At 41.3% G+C, this 16,726-nt stretch overlaps 1 protein-coding gene and 1 long non-coding RNA gene across 2 annotated transcripts in view; one reads left to right on the top strand and one right to left on the bottom strand.

Annotated features, from left to right (window-relative positions):
- Positions 1-1,020: 1,020 nt before the first annotated feature.
- On the bottom strand, positions 1,021-1,812 carry LOC106099010 (uncharacterized). The gene is made up of 2 exons (XR_001225321.3): positions 1,690-1,812; positions 1,021-1,579 (listed from the first exon to the last, which is right to left on the bottom strand). It is a non-coding gene; the product is annotated as an uncharacterized LOC106099010 (long non-coding RNA).
- Positions 1,813-2,030: 218 nt separating this feature from the next.
- klf7b (Kruppel like factor 7b) overlaps positions 2,031-16,726 on the top strand; it is a 63,847-nt gene continuing 49,151 nt past the window's right edge. Inside the window, exon 1 of the mRNA XM_003454908.5 lies at positions 2,031-2,569. Coding sequence (XP_003454956.1) covers positions 2,468-2,569 — 102 coding nt within the window. The 5' untranslated portion in view covers positions 2,031-2,467. The remainder of the gene's footprint in view (positions 2,570-16,726) is intronic.

The raw sequence follows: 16,726 nt of genomic DNA, 5'->3' as shown, positions 1-16,726 counted from the left end.
ATGATGTTCTTGTTTCAGCACACTGTCCGTCAGTTTCAGATCATTCCTGACTCCTTCTTTATCAGAGCCAATCTTTACATCCATGTTTGGATTTCAAATTTCTGACCTTTAGTGACCTCAGTGTTATTTATTAAGGCTGATTATCAATCTGTCACATTTACATGCAGTCAGGGGTGAATCTACAGGGGGGCAAGGGGGGGCAACTGCCCCTCCAGTAAAGCCCCCTCTTTACAAGGTAAAATACTTGTAAAAACTAATTGCTTGTTTGTCCAAAAGCCTCTTATAGTTTTCTTTTTCTTAGAAGAGATAATGATACAATAAATAATTTTAAAATGTTTTTGTGGATATTTTGTTGCCTCCATTTACATATAGGGGATTTTTACATACTTCTCTGAAGTGGTATGTGCCACCCTCCCTAGACATCTTGGCTCTCCTTTGCACCACATTTTCTAGATCCGCCACTGCCAGCAGTTACTGTCATTTGTCACAGTAGCTAGAGAAGAAGGAAAATGGAAGAGAAGTGGAGGAACTGACAGGAGGTAAGTGATGGAAAAACAAAGAAAGAAATTAAACAGAGAAGAGAGGAAGAATGTGACAAAAGATCCAATCATCCTGTGAGAAAAACTGCCCATAGTGGTTTTATAAAACGGTGCTCCCCATCAAACACTTTCAGAGCGTGGAAATTATTTCTGCCATCTGATCCTTTAAAAGCTTATAACAAGTCAAGCGGATCTCGTCTGTCGGATCCTGAAGCCTGAAGACAGACAGTTACTTCAGTTTTCAATAGTAATAATAAAAAAAGTCAGTCATATCAAATAGATCACAATGAACATTAGACACAGAAACAGTAAAACACCATTTATATTTGATTATGGGTTTTTTTTTCTCTCTCTAAGCTCTTAAATTTACAAAATGATGCTTTCAGAGCCTTCACGACTCATTTTTATAAATATTACGTTTATTTTATTTTATTTATCAAATTTGGTTTGATTTCTCTAAATCTATCTATCCACAGGGTACTGCGTGCTCCAGCATATTGTTTCAGAAGTGATTTACATATAATTTGCACTATTCATACCCAACTAGAACAAGTTGCTGGAGGAGTGGCCTAAGGTTCACCTGAAGCCAATCAGAATACTGCATACTGAATAATATTTAAAGCAAGCAATGGCTGCAGCTGGGTGAAGAGGTTTGCATAGTGGTTTTATGGAGTCTCGTCCAGTCTTATGTTCAGGACCTGATGCTGCACAGGTGAGACTTATAGAGGAGGTATGGATGCACCATGTGTTTCAAAAGCTGCATACTCTCCTGTAAACACTCAATCAAAAATATCTTAGGAAGGGAAACTGAAGTGTAGAGTGCAGGCAAAGTGTTTTTGAAGAAGTGCGTGTTAAACTGTGAAGGTTATATTCATTGTGTGGAAAAAAAGTGTAAAATGTAGCTTTATTTTAACTAAAAAAAACAACAACATGTAAACTGATCAGGTGGGTGGATGGCGCTGAGCTCTCCCCTCTGCATCAGTGCTCTCTGTGTAGACGTCGCCACATGAAAACCACATGGAAGCTTCTCTGCGGTGAAGCTGTCACACCACCAAAGAAAATACAAACACACACACATTTTTATTTTCACACCTCATCCCATTACTCATGCTAGTTCCACTTCTTTCTGCAGTTTCATAGGGCGGCTTACATCATGTTGTCACTGTTTCCTCGCAGCGGCGGTGGCAGCAGCACTCGTGGTTTCTCTACTCTCAGCTTGTGCAGTCTGTAATGACTGAGAGTGGAATGCTGGCGCTTTTATATAGGCCTCTAAAAATAACTCACCCCTCACTTCCATCTACAGCCGGACTGACAGCCCGCTCCAGCCAATAGCGACTCTGAATCCCCTGAATGCTCCGCCCCTCTCGCGCTTTCTCCTCGCCTCCTTAATTGGACGCCAGTGACATCATCAACCCTATTTACCTTATAAGGTCACGCATGAAATTGACTGACAGGTGGCTCCTCCTCTGCTCCCCTCCCCTCTCGCACCGGTCGCTTGGAATTGCAGCGGGGTCCAGTCTGCTGCTGGAGGAGCAAACCTGGCAACCTGGCAGCTTGTACTGAGACCGATTGGCAATCTGGCAATGCGGAAATAGATCTGGCACCCCCCAAGCCAGGACTGAGGAGAGAGGCGTGACAGAGCGAGCGGAGAGGAGACGGGATAGCACTGACAGAGATCAAATTAGCAACTCTTCTTTCCCTCTCAGCTTTTTGTTTTTCTTTTTTTCATTAAAGTGCTCAGGTGCGCTCATCCGCACCAGTTTTGGGCTTTTTTAAATTTTTTGTTTTGTTTTTGGGGGTTTTTGTTTTCTAAAATTTGTTTCTTTAATCTGTCAAGTGTGAGGAGAAGAAAGAAGAAGTGCGTTTCTATCGTTTGGATTCTGGACTTCTTTACTGACTTCTTCTTTTTTTTCTTTTTTTTTTCGAGCATGGATGTGTTGGCGAATTACAGTATTTTCCAGGAACTCCAACTCGTCCACGACACTGGTTATTTCTCTGCGATGCCTTCCCTGGAGGAGAACTGGCAGCAGGTCAGAGACGATGCGTGTTTCTCTTCTTTTCCGGGAAACTGACGGGCTTAGAAACTGGGATGCGTGCGCTGGGTTGCTGTTTTCCGCGTGTGCCTGTAGTGTTTTGCACCAGCGGAGCGCTCATGAGCGCCAGCGAGAGCCCCGTGTAGTTGCGTCTTTTTTTTTCTCTTTGCTCACATGGAGCACGGCGAGGTTCGTTGACAGGAGAAAACACGCACACGCATGGGAAACAGGCGCGGGTGGGGGGAATAAGCATGGAGCTTTACGCACTAATAGCACTAATAGCCAAACAGTATCCCCCCCCAAAAATGCGTAAAAACCCTCTAGTCATACCAATGATCCCTTCCATTCTCTTTAACCACACTTTCGGCTTCATTAAAGCATCTTATTAACCATTTAAAAGCAGAAGCATGACGCTATTGCTCCGTGAAATCCACCGCTATGATTTTGAACTTAAATGTGAGAAACATGTGGCCACATCCTGGGTATGCATAGTGCCAACGTTTGAATGCTGTGGATGAAACTCTGAAAGTGAAAAATGTCGCTTCCGTCTAATTTTTGCTTGTAGTTGTGATGATGATGGCTTTTTTCCACGAGGCAGAGAGAAAGGGATCGACATTCAGTTTGTCAGATGAGAAGCAGATGAGGATGCTTTACCCTTTTAAAGTTACTCCAGTGTTGTTTTTAACGCTAGACTGAAACGTCTGAGCGCTCTTATGTAGTTTTAAAATTGACTTTTTTTTGGTAACTATACTGGGAAACCTTGATTGATCTGCGCTGTTGTAGACTGTGGGCAAAATTGTAGGCTGTCACTGATGTAACTGACAGGGTCAGACGCGAAGTGAAGGTGAAAGTGAAATTTGTGTCTTTGCAGTCTGAGCCCATGATGGAACATTTAGGTGTCTGAATCCGAGAGCGTGATGCCGCTTTAGTGTGGCTGACGTGATCGATGGATCAGATATGTTTGGACTAACACGCACACGCGCACACACACACACACACTGGAGGAGAGTGGGGAGCTGTGGAAAATGGACACATGCTTAATAGCAAGTGACTTGTTCTTAAATAATATATCCACATCTGCCACTGTTTGTTTGCAGATAATCCTGTTGAATTATGCATTATGCACGTCACCCTCTATAGAACATACAGTGGACCCTTCATGCGAGCCCGCAGACTATTTTATAACATTTTTATTCAAACGTAAAACCTTCATTTTCATAGCATGAAACAGATAAAACGCGATTTTCTCTGCGCGGAGTACGTACAGCCACGCGAGTTTTGTGGTCTGTGGGTCCACCAAAAAAATGAAACATGTACCACATCTTTCATTTTTTTCTGTTTCACACACAGAGGCGATGTTTAAAAGGCTAAGCAACACAGTATATTGTATGGGTCATGTTTTATGATTTGCTAACCAATCACAGGGTGATATTTTCACTTAAGTTTTCCCTGCTTGAACTTGAGAAATGGAAATTTCTGTTAATTGGAATCCACCTTACAGCCTCTTGTAAGTGTGTGGAGTGCCTTTATATGAAATCTAATGTTCAGTAAATCAGTCCATCAAAAATGCCCCAGTGGACCCCTGCATGGCACAGTCTACTCCGACAACGCTGGTTTGCTCTGTTTCATGTATTTGAGTAGGGCTGAACCATGATGATTCCCACGGTGCTGAATGAAGCCCAAACTGCGGTTCTCCTCTATGACTGTCTTACTGACACAAATTCACAATGTCTCATCCTATTTTTAGTGCAAACAGCACACACTTCCAGCCACAGTAACCTATTTTTTCTGTCTGTTATATCGTTAATTGATTAAGAGTGTTGAGGAGGAAAACTAATTAGGACTAGTCTGGTGAGTTGGAGCAGTCTTTATTCCTGTTTGCTGGCCAGGCCAACGTGTCTTGGACACCTGAGTTATTGATTTGCTTGCAAATATTTGCTTGGATATCTGGGGCAAAAATAAAAAATAAAGGTTAATACATACATAAAACACACACACACACAGCAACAAAAGCAATACCATCTAGGGTAAATAAAATAGTTGCCACACAAAAAGAGCTGACGCTGCCCTCTGCTGAGCAGTTTTACCCCCTCCCAATGTACTTCACACTGGGGTAAAATTTGTACTGTTTGTTGTTTTTCTTTGCCATTGAAGTATATGTGGTGTCTTCATACCAAGAATCATAGTTACATGTTCATTCTTGTGTTAAAAACTGAGCATATGAAAGTCCTTAACTGTACGTGCAAGGTAATGCACACAGTAATCAGGTTAATTAGGGTGATCAAGAGATTTTTTTTTAAAGCTTTTCCAAGACAGAAGCGCTAACTTGATGCTAAATGCAACAGAAATGTAGTCTTTCATTACTTAGCTTACAAGACTTCATATCTACAGTATTACTGAGCCAGTCTAAAGCAGACTCTTCTAATTAGCTCGCTCCTGTTATGACTAGTTAGCTTTGAGCAACTTCCTGCCAATCAGCAGGACTGGTTAGTAATAACATATAAATTAATCAGTAGGGTTTTTTGCAGTGATTGTTCCAAACATGCTTAGCCTAGCCTATCACCAATACTTAAGGCAAAGTTGCCTTCCAAGTTATCAAAGTTATAACATGTACATGTCTCATTAGCTTTAAATACTGAAGTCTCTTGTAGTTAATGAGCAAATAGCAAGCTACGTAGCTTAGAGCTACTTTTTGACGTACAAAGCAGTTGCTGTTGTTTTCTTAGCAGGAACATTTTAAATGAAAAGAAGGCTAACTTCAAGCTTTTTCTTTTGGTGGAAGCTAGCAGTTTTCACCTGCTCACAGTGTTTGTGCTAAGCTATGCTAGCAACCTCCCTGACCTCTCTCTACACAGAACACACAGAAACAATTGCAAATACTATTTTATGCCTCCAGGTAAGACATTCAAACAGCATCCAAAATATTAAGAATTTATTTACTTACCCTGCGGCTGTGTAGCCGTACAAACAGCTATGTGAGAGTTCATATTCATCAAAGGGAGCGTTTTTGATTGAAAACTCGGTTTTCATTGTGGAAAGCGCTGGGTGATTATGGATGGAAGGCCAAAGCTTCGAAAGAGGGAGGAAAGAAAATGTAAATGTGTTTTTGTCGAATTTATCTGCACAAGTGGCGACGCAGAGGGGAGAAAGACAAACATACACACACATAAAGCAGGCACACCCACGTTTTTTTTTTCCACTCTTGTTCCTTCTGTCTTCTTCTATCCCCTTATTCACTCCATCACACACACACACACACACACACACATACACACGCTTGGCTGGCATGCACTAATGGAAAGCTGTGGTCTGGCAGGACTCATCCCGCCACTTTCGACAGTAATTGGCCGTTTTCTGTCAGATGGACGGAACAACACACACGCACAGACACACACTCAGGCAAACAACACACACAAGGAAGCAGATTTGTGGATGTCATTTATCTTTCCTGACTGTCCCTGTTCCTGGTCTTTGTTTCCTCATACAGGCCTCTTTTATCAGGCTCTTTGCATCATGGCTAAACATGTGGAAAACACACTCTCGCTCTCTCTCTCCTGCCTATCCGCCTTAGTGCCTCTGACAGTATTGAGCCCATGGTCTGTGTGTAATTGCTGCATCTTTGCAGGTTTGGGATGATGTGATGGGCTTTAGGGATTTGTGAGTGTGTGCCGAGTGGCTCAAGGATCAAATAGCAAATGCAGGCTCCCCAATTAGATGTAATCCATTTATTTCAAAGCAAGGCTACGCCAAAATCTGATGAATGAGGGGGAAAATGGACACAGTGAGAAAAGAAGGACGACGAAAGTGAACCCTGGAGCAGACGCTTAGGTTTCATGTGGTTACTGTAAATCTGCGTTTACAGTCTAATACGCTATGTCGACAATCTTTGCAGGTGTCAAGCCTATTCCAACGCCCAACGGTGCTTTTAACTGGCCGACTCGCACGGTCTCTTTCCCATCTCATCCCTTAGTTTACATGCTCTGTGTGTCCATAATTCCTTTCAGGCTGATTGATTTATTTGCTGTGGTACCATTACAGCACTATGCTGGCCCAGCAAGCTCAGTGTCACTGAGATACAGTGTCTCCATTAGGCCAGTCTACAACCCGGTATCTTTTTCAGGGATGCTGTCTGCCAGTGTTGCGCCTGTGTGTGTAGATTTAACCATGAAACATAGCTTTGTCCAATCAGTCGCTGCCTTTTCAAAATGAATCCTCAGAAATCTAACCTTTGCTTGCCTTAATATGAAATAATAAAATTCAGAAGCAGAGATTCAAATCATAAAATGTATTAGCAATACTCGTGAACATCAAAAATCACGTCAGTAATAACTGACCGAGTCGGCTCGAAAACTTGTCTTTCTTCTCATCTTCTCGGTAACCTGTTAACCTACTGCATGGACCATTACATGAACCCCTTTTTCTGTCTATGTCTCTTTCTCACTCCCATCTTTGTCTCTCTGTGTCTGCCTGTGGCTTGGGGCAGGCCCGGGGAAGTTTGACAAGATAATGAATTGCCATGCATGCTGCAGTTTTTCACATTTCACAGCCCAGTAACTCTGTATGTGGCGGTGGAGGAAAGAATGGAGGGGACGGAGAGGCAGCGAGACACAGAGTGAGAGGAAAGGATGAGAGAGACACCAGAAGACAGATAAAGTGCATAAAGGCAGATGAAAGTTAGTCAGAGAGAAGAGAAGATGTTTGTCCATCGCCTTTCTGCTCTCATCTTCTTTTTGTCTGTGTCATTTCCCGGCGTGTGTTAATGCAGATACACACACACACACACACACACACAGTTATGTAATTGTATGTGGAACACAGCTGCTTCCTCATAGTCGCAAAAAGAAGATGAGTGAGAAAAAAAAACAAAGGAATGAAGAGAAAAAGACAGAGACAACAGAACAGAGAAATTTAGCTGTGGCTTGTGTAATGCCTGATTCAAATGTCGGAAAATCTACTTTAAAAAAAAAAGCCACTTAAAATGGAATTCATAAGTTCTATTCAATTCAGTTTTATTTATATAGCGACAAATGACAAGAACAGTCACCTCAAGATGCTTTATATTGTAAGATAAAGACATTAGAATAATACAGATACATTGATGAGCCCCGATGAGTAAGCACTTGGTGACAGTGGGAAGGAAGAACTCCCGTTTAACAGGAAGAAGCCTCTAGGAGAACCAGTTTCAGGGAGAGACAGTTATCTCTAATAACCGGCTGGGGGAGTTAGAGGAGGGAGACGCACTGTGGAAGAGAGCCAGAGATGAAGAATAAAAATTGTGATATTTTGGTTACAGCTTTTAATGCATAACATTAGTTAATGTTCTTTTGTCCTTACAGTTCATCCCTTTCACCTCTTTTTCTCTTTTTAGGCTAAGCTTACTTATTAACACATCTTAACCCGACAGTGTTTTGCTGTTCATCCAGCATCCATCCTTTAGTCTAGAGGGAAACAGATCAGGCATTATGATCACGTGCCTAACATTGTGTTAGTCCCCCTTTTTGCTGCCAAAACACCTCAGACTCCGCAAGGCATGGACTCCACTAGACCAGTGAAGGTGTGCCAAGATGTTAGCAACAGATCCTTTAAGCCCTGTAAGTTGTGAGGTGGAGGCTCCGTGAATCGGACTAGTTTGTCCAGCACATCCTACAGATGCTCGATTGGATTGAAATCTGGGGATTTTGAATGCCAAGTCAATACCTCAAAGTCATTCCTAAAACATTTCTGCTTTGTGGCAAGGTTCATTATCCAGGTACATTATCATTAGCTTTCCACAGTACTCTTCATGGAATGAAAGGGGTACATGGTCTGCAGAAATGCTTAGGTAGGTGGTACATGTCAAAATAACACCCACATGGATGGCAGGACCCAAGGATTCCCAGCAGAATATTGCCCATAGTATCACACTGCCTCTGCTTCCTTGCCTTCTTTCTATAGTGTGTCCTGGTCCCAGGTAAGAAACACACTTGCTCTCGGCAGTCCATATGATGCAAAAGAAAACATGATTCATCAGATCAGGCCACCTTTTTTCATTGCTCCGTGGTCCAGTGTTGATGCTCAAGTGCCCAATGTTGGTGTTTTCAGTGGCCAGCTTGGGCATCATGACTGCTCTGTGACTATGCAACCCCATAAGCAACAAACTGTGATCCACTGTGTATTCTGACACCTTTCTATCAGAACCAGCATCACCTTTTTTGACAGCTTGAGCTACAGTAGCTCATCTTTTGAATCGGTCGGTACAGCCTTCACTCCTCACATGCGCCAGTGAGCCTTGTGTCACCAGTAGGTCCTGGTGTACACTCTTCCAGTTCCAGTGGACCAGACCAGAATTCTCCTGTGATGGAAGATTGTGTTACTGGAAATTAAACCAAAAGCAGCTGTGACTTCCACGATATATAAAACGTGATCGCTCCAGCTGAATTGTGTTAGTGCTTCTGTCAATTTTCATACGTCTCTTACACTTCTTTTTTTGACACCTTTGCTGATATTGTAGCTGTCAGAAATATTTCACATCTGCAGCTACAACTTTTAGAAGCACCAGACTTCATCGTGTTAATGCGAGTGTTTCCATTCCTAACTGAAACTTGCCATGCTCAGACTGATTGGCAGAAGCCCTGTTTGACTTCATTTTTCATCCTGGCGACTAGTCGAGGCTGACCTACTATTAGCCCTCTGCATGCTGGGATGGACTACCCGGGAATTTTATGGTACAGCGGCTGTGTCTGTTTGCGTAGGTATTTGCCTATGCAGAAGAGTTGTTTGCAGTCCTCCAAAAAACCAACAGTGCGTAGCTCGGCATAGATGATGCTGTGCGTTTGGGTGAAATGCTGATTGGGTGAAAAAGTGACACTTTTCGTTGTTCTTAACACTCCGTTTCACTTCAGCTCTTCTCCTCAGCTGGCTGAAGGACCAAAACCATCACAGCACAGTTGTTTGTGACAATACGCTGGTGTTCTGCAAAGAGTGGAAGGCAAACATGTAAAATTTGAAAGCAGATGATTAAAAGGAACACCGCTATGAAAGTCTGACACAGTCACAGTTAGGAAGTACTTGCAGATATTACAATCCAGTGACCGGCACAAATCAGAGAAGCATTTAAGGCTGTAACAGTAAACAGAGGCATTGAGACACAAGCACACTGCTCCACTTCTTACAGTGTGGAAGCTGGTGCCAATTCTGCCTTCAATATGAGCCGCTCTAATCACTGCATTCATTCACTTTCGTTTTTATCGTGCTCCAAACACACACAGTTATTGTCTTTTCCTCATAATTTGAAATCACTCGAGTCAAACACACACACACACACACAGGCACTTGCCTGGGAACCCATAATTCAGTAAGTGAATAAGGCATTCAGTCTACGGTGGCAGAGATTAGATAAGAAAGTGAGCAGTCAGACTGCCGCGGCAGGAAAGCAGAACAAATGAACTGCACTCGTGATGGAGAGAGCTTATACTGTGAAAGCCATAGCCCTGATCTTTCAAGATGAGTGGTTTTCTATGGAGGGCAACTCTCCAGCAGTATTCACCATGGAGCGCGATTACTACAGTTTACAAGGAGATTTACCCATTCATATCTCCATGCTTCAAGCACACAGTGGGAATGTGCTATTGTGTAGTGAATCATCCTATTATATGTCATGTGTTGCATATATATCGATTTCCCACTTGCTTTTTTGTGGTATTTTAGGATCGGTTCTTGTCTGCTGCACTACCTGCCTTCAGATCTGAAGAGCTATCGGTTTCCTGTGGCTCTGGTGGAGAGAGCACTGGAAGCAGTGGGAGACTGGGTGCTAAGATGCTAAGTTAACAACACGCTTTGCAGCACTGAAGGTGCTAAGATGGTACGCCTGAGAACAGCCTGCAATTTATAACCATTTAAATTGTATATAATTGTGTTGTGTAGGACATCAGAACTAAGAAAACAAAAGCTGATTATTTAAATAGACCCCATCAAATTAACTGTACTGATGTTGTGTCTGGTTCCCATTGCCTTCTCTTACAATTTCTCCTGTGAATCGTGAGCTTACATCTATCATCATTTAATTATAGCTTGATCTGACACCTGAAAACTTTATGACTCCATCCTCAGTAACTGATAGCGCTGTTATCTTTCAATAAGCAGATTTTTACATTAGAAAAATATGTCAGTTTATTTGCAAAGCAGCTCTTTCTGTCAGATGCTTAAATGGATTACAGGATACAGTGTATCGCAATAATTACAATAAGCAGGTCTGTTTTTTTAGCTTCTTTCCTTTCTGCTTTTAGAATGGAGTTTGCAGATAAATGCACTTGTATTCAGGACGTTATTTGAAAATAGAAAAAACCCAGGAGGGTCTGATTTTATCCGCTTTTATTAAGAGAAGTCCTCGTGGTGATCACAGGCTGAGCTCGGGTGAGAGGCACTCTCACACGCACACACACACACACACACACAGGTGTGTTGTATTGTGTATATGTTTGTGTCTCCACATCCTGCTGAGCTAGTGTTTGCAGACCAATTGGCTCAGGGATAAAGACTTGTGACCTGGCATCCATCCAGGCCTCTTATTCTCTACTCAGCCATCTCTCCTTCTCTCTCTCTGCCTACCCCCCCCCCCCCCCCTCTTCCAGACGCCTCTTTGTTTATGCACATTTTGAATTTGCACATTTAAAATGGAAGTGCAATGCTAGGATTTCGAGGAAATGCCTCACTTTTGCGAAAAGGGTTTTTCCGCTGGACCGAGGTGGAAAAGTTGATAAAGTTGTCATATAAAGGCAGACATAAACCTATTTTTCCAAATAAACAATGACACTCTAGGGCCAGCTTCCTCTTCCCCCTTTGTTCTTCTGTTTTTTTCTCCTTTATTACTACAAAAGTGGAACGTTGGTAGAAATCCCAAAAAGAGCAGCTAACAAAAACATGCCGTGTTTGGCCAGAGGAAGTAAAACATGTTTTGCGCACTGAAAGCAGCAGCACTGAAATGTCATGATCTTCCAGAAGTGCCGCTGCAGCTCTTTTATAATGTGATTTTCTGGGAGTCTCCCTTTTATTTTAGCCAATAAATGCACAAAATTTCATATTTTACTTTTGACTGTATGGCACTATTTTCCAGATTTCTTTTTAGTTTCTAGCCTTTAGTTTGTACTCAGCCTCCTGGGTGCTCACATGCAGTGAGTGTGTGTTTGTGTGTGTGCGTTTGGGCAATGACATCATTCCTAGTGTGCAGAGGATGTTGACAGTGGCTGAGGAAATGAGTGTATGTGTGTGCTAGCTTGCCAAGGCCAACAGCTGGCAGTACACCATCCAGGAAGGACTTACACATGCATGCATCGCCATTGATTTCACAAAGATTTCATATAATAGAGTGAAGACTTACACCAAAATATGTCTTTCAAATGTGCCAATAGATTTTTTTATTAAATTGTAACTCAGTCTGTTAGTTAAAAAAACCCAACAATTTATGAAGTTATGTAAGAAAACAATTCTCACTTTGGGCCCAGAATGTTCCAAAAAAATATCCCTCAACAGATGAGACCAGCAACACTAGCCTGAACCATTGATGCACGACAGGATGGATCCATTCTTTCAAGGCTCGTCAGAGAAAACACTGGTTTTGCCCAGTTTTTGTTCTTAAGTTCTTAAGAATCGTAACCTCAGTTTCCTGTTTTTAACAGGAGTGGGACCTGGTGTGGTCTTTTGCTGCTATAGTCCATCTTCTTCAAAGTTTGACATGTTAAGTGTTGGTTGTAACAAGTTGTTATTTGAGTCGCTGTTGCCTTCCAAGCAGCTCGAAGAACTCTGGCATTGACAAGACGTTTTTTCTCCAGAAAACTGCTGCTCACTGTATATTTTTTTTTTTGACTTTATAAACCCGAGAGATGGTTATGTGGGAAAATCTCAGCAGATCAGCAGTTTTGGAAGTACTCTGAATACTGAAATACAAGCATGCTACGTTGAAAGTCACTTAAATTGAATAGTCTTCCCCATTTTGCTTGAATATAGTCAGATTTACCCTGATTTATATTAAATCGATTATACGCACTTTCAGTTACTCAAAAGATCATCACAGGTGGCCGTTTGGCTCCAGCTTTGAATATGTGGACTCCAGCACGTTGAATTATTTTATCTGACACTGAGGCATGAAACAGCTGGAACAATGGAGGAGCAATAACAGAAGAAGAAATAAGAGTGTGCAGTCTTTTTATTTTACACAGAGACCACGAATTGGTGTTATTCCTATTGATTTTACTTCACTTCTCTGCAAACCCCAAATCCCACCTACACCGGCGCATTGGAGTGACTACACATCAGTGTCAACTTATGGACTATATCTACACTTGTTCGCTTCTTTTCACAAGTGGACAGCTGCGATCCATGGCCATTTACGCCTTTGTCAGTCACGTGTCTTTAAAGTACCCAGCTGACCACTTATGTTCAAGGTCAAAGGGCACCATCCTCAGTTACTGTATGTTGTTGTGCCACCAATCAAGCTCAGAGACGGCCTGGCAAAAACTAAATGTTTGAGACTAATGTACATGTGCAGGTTCATCCAGCTGTTGAAGGAAAGTCCTTTGCAACAACCACCTCGGTTGGTTAATGACAGATTATTCCCGACATCTTCTTGTTCGGGTTTCACCAGAGCACATTAGAGTTCATCACATATCTCTGCCATCTGACATTTGTTTGTTGCATATGAGGGTGGCTGGCAAAAATCTATTAGCATGATTTCACTAAAATAGTATATGAATGGCACATTTATAGCAGGGCAATTTTTAGTCCAGATTAACAACATATATTTGAACATAATCTGAATAGAACTGTTTTTTAGAAACTTTGTAGATAAAAAAATAAAACTAAAATATTAAATAGTTAGCAAACCCCACTTAAAGCCACTGTTAAAATGTGTCCGTATGAAGTTTTTATTAGGGATTTCAGGCCATAATAAAGTATACCAGCACAGCTCTGTGTGTGTGTGTGTGTGTGTGTGTGTGTGTGTGTGTGTGTAGGTATGACTGTGATGTCTGTGTTGAGGCTGAGACAGAGTTGAAGTGGGGACGGATCGTGCGAGGGTTTCGGTGCGCCTTTATGCATGCATGATTGGTGTGTGAGTGAGTGCGCAGAGCGGGACAGTAAATGGGTCAGATGCAGTGGAGGGGGATGACCTTGGGAATTTGTCTTGTTTTTCTTCACGACTGTACTCTTTGTCTTGGGTTAGGGCTGGGGGGGTTGGGGGGTGTGGTGGGAGGTAAGACAACTCAGAAACAATAGATGCACCAGAGCTACGCAAAGCTGACTGAACTGTTTCCACAAAGCTGGAAACATGTCGACTGTGTAGAACTGTGTGTTGTAGCATTGAGATTTCCTTTAACTTTGAGTACAGTGAAGAAGAGACGCAGACCATCGTTTCACAAACTGAAGATGGGGTTTCACATCTCAGCAGTCTTGTTGTGCTGAAGTAAATCTAAACCCGGTCTCATTCTCCCTCTACCTGCTTTTACTTTAAATTACAGCTAAATAAAACTAAATAAAAAAAACTATGAGTACATGATTTCAATTTCATTTTAAAACAGCCGTGTTGGCTTTTTTTATTTCACGTTTGCATCTTCTCAAATAACTACTAAACATGAACAAAAATCCAGAGCCATCAATGTAAAATTTCTGAGTCATTAAGTTGACTTCTTGTCGTTACCATGTAATCATGTTTTGAATGATAATGTTTCAGTTTGGGACTGAAATATAACTGACTGGTTCATTTAGCAAAGCTTAATCATAGACTATCATAGACTGCATATAAATGATGGGCAAAGACTCGGTGATGTCACCCCATTTGTTTGTGAACTTTGTGTATTAACAACAAATGGAAGCATGCTTGAGTAACAAGGCACATCCATAGACTGAATGGATGCATTGTCTGATCTGCTAATTAGTGCTAACGTATAAATAATGCTAGAAGAGCAAAAAATTAAACATTTGCACATTTAACTCAAATTAGCAGCTTGCTAGCAACCAAAGCAATCAAGAAGAGGGTTGCTTTTTCATGCAGCACTGTAAACCTCTAACTAGTTTCATGCTAGTAACTGCTAGCAACCTCCAGTGTGGAGTGCTAGCACACTCCACACTGGAGTTACCAAGGTGTTACAGACCAGTCTCCACGTCTGTGTCTTTAAGGCCTAAATCTCTACGTACCAGCCAATGTGGGTTAAGCAAATATCAAAAGTAAATCTATTCATAATAGTGTTCGAGCAACACCATTTTTCAGTGTTCGTTAAAAATAGCAGGCGTTGAATCGGGCCAGCTGTGCTGCTGTAAGTGGACAAATACTTGTGTTGTCTGGTGAAACACTGCAATGCTTGCTATAAGGGGATATGTGGGTCGCCAGCTATTTTAATCCACAATGTTGCCAGGAATACCTGGGGGAATAGACAAGTGCTGCAGTGTGTGTGTGTGTGTGTGTGTGAGTACATGTGTACCCAATCCATATATACATGTGCATGTAGACGGCCAAGGACAGAGAAGAGACAGGCAGTTTATGTCTGAGAAAACGTGTGGAATTAGAGGAAAGTCTCTTCATTTCTTCATTTTTAAAATGTGTCAAATAAGTTTACAGATGTTTTAATGATGTGCGTACATCCAGTGGTAAGGTTTTGGAAAATGGGCTTATTTTTGCTGTTTTATGTTCTTATAAGCTTTTCAGTTTGGGGCTGTTGGTCTGGTTAATATGGAAGAGGATTAGGGGCACTGGGAAAAAAAAAACTGGGAACGTCTTTTTGTTTTCTTCTTTTCCAGAATCCTGAGAAAAAAGTCAGAATTCTGAGAAAAAAAGTCAAAATTCTGAGATTAAAGTCAGAATTCTGAGAAAAAAAGTCAGAATTCTAAAAACAAAAGGTCAGAATCCTGAGAAAAAAGTCAAAATTCTGAGAAAAAAAAAGTCAAACTTCTGAGATTAAAGTCAGAATTCTGAGAAAAAAAGTCAGAATTCTAAAAAAAAAAAAGGTCAGAATCCTGAGAAAAAAGTCAGAATTCTGAGAAAAAAAGTCAAAATTCTGAGATTAAAGTCAGAATTCTGAGGAAAAAAAGTCAGAATTCTAAAAACAAAAGGTCAGAATCCTGAGAAAAAAGTCAGAATTCTGGGAAAAAAAAAATCAAAATTCTGAGATTAAAGTCAGAATTCTGAGAAAAAAAGTCAGAATTCTAAAAAAAAAAAGGTCAGAATCCTGAGAAAAAAGTCAGAATTCTGAGAAAAAAAGTCAAAATTCTGAGGTTAAACTCAGAATTCTGACTTTAATCTCAGAATTTTGACTTTTTTTCCCCAGAATTCTGTAGAAGAAAAAAAAGACGTGCCCACGTTTTTTTCTTCCAGTGGCCTTAATCCACCTCCATAGATTAATCATCACTGAAAGTTAGAAAATAAAAGCATACTTTCTTTTTTTTTGCTTTTTTATCTATAGATCAGTTAATCAGTGAATATAATCATTAAATCAATCAGTCCTATTTTAAAAGAGTCTTACCAGTGTAGACCAATGTAGCAGTACTACAAGGTGTTACAGCGAAAACAGCTTGGAGCCAAAATTATGACCCAAGATGGATTTTCTGATTCATACATGACCTCTGTTTCCATCCAGATCAAAGGAAAATTAACTTTGATGCCAACTGAAGACATGATGTGTGTGTGTCTGAGTGCAAGTGAGGGAAAGAGGGAAGACATCTGAATTATTCAGGGATGAACTGCAGGACACAGGAAAGTGGAGAAACAGAGTGTTTCTCTTTTACCCCCAAGACTTTGTAATATAGAGAGGATTTTATCAGCCTGGTCTGTAAACCACACAGACACACACACACACACAGACACACACACACAGGCATGTATGAGTCATGCGTACACCCGCCTGGCTTTTCCAGCAAGGCCAATGAGATCACTGACTACCTCAAAATACAAAAACCTCTGGAGGTAAAAAACAGAGACAGAGACCCCAGCGAAGAAAAGAAAAAGTGTGATGACAGTAGCAGCTTCCCTGGAGTCATAAATGCACACACACACTCACAATCTCATACATGTATCCTCCCTGATGGCTTTCTAGTGAAAAACTTTCCTCTAACATTAAACCTGTAGCAATAACTTTTATTGTTAAAGTAGCTGCCATGTAAAAGAGAGAAACATGAAACCAGTGCAGTATG

Source organism: Oreochromis niloticus, linkage group LG16 (assembly GCF_001858045.2).
Source record: "Oreochromis niloticus isolate F11D_XX linkage group LG16, O_niloticus_UMD_NMBU, whole genome shotgun sequence".
Taxonomy (NCBI): domain Eukaryota; kingdom Metazoa; phylum Chordata; class Actinopteri; order Cichliformes; family Cichlidae; genus Oreochromis; species Oreochromis niloticus.
Note: the sequence above shows the minus strand (reverse complement) of the source record. Positions and strands in the feature narration are given on the sequence as shown.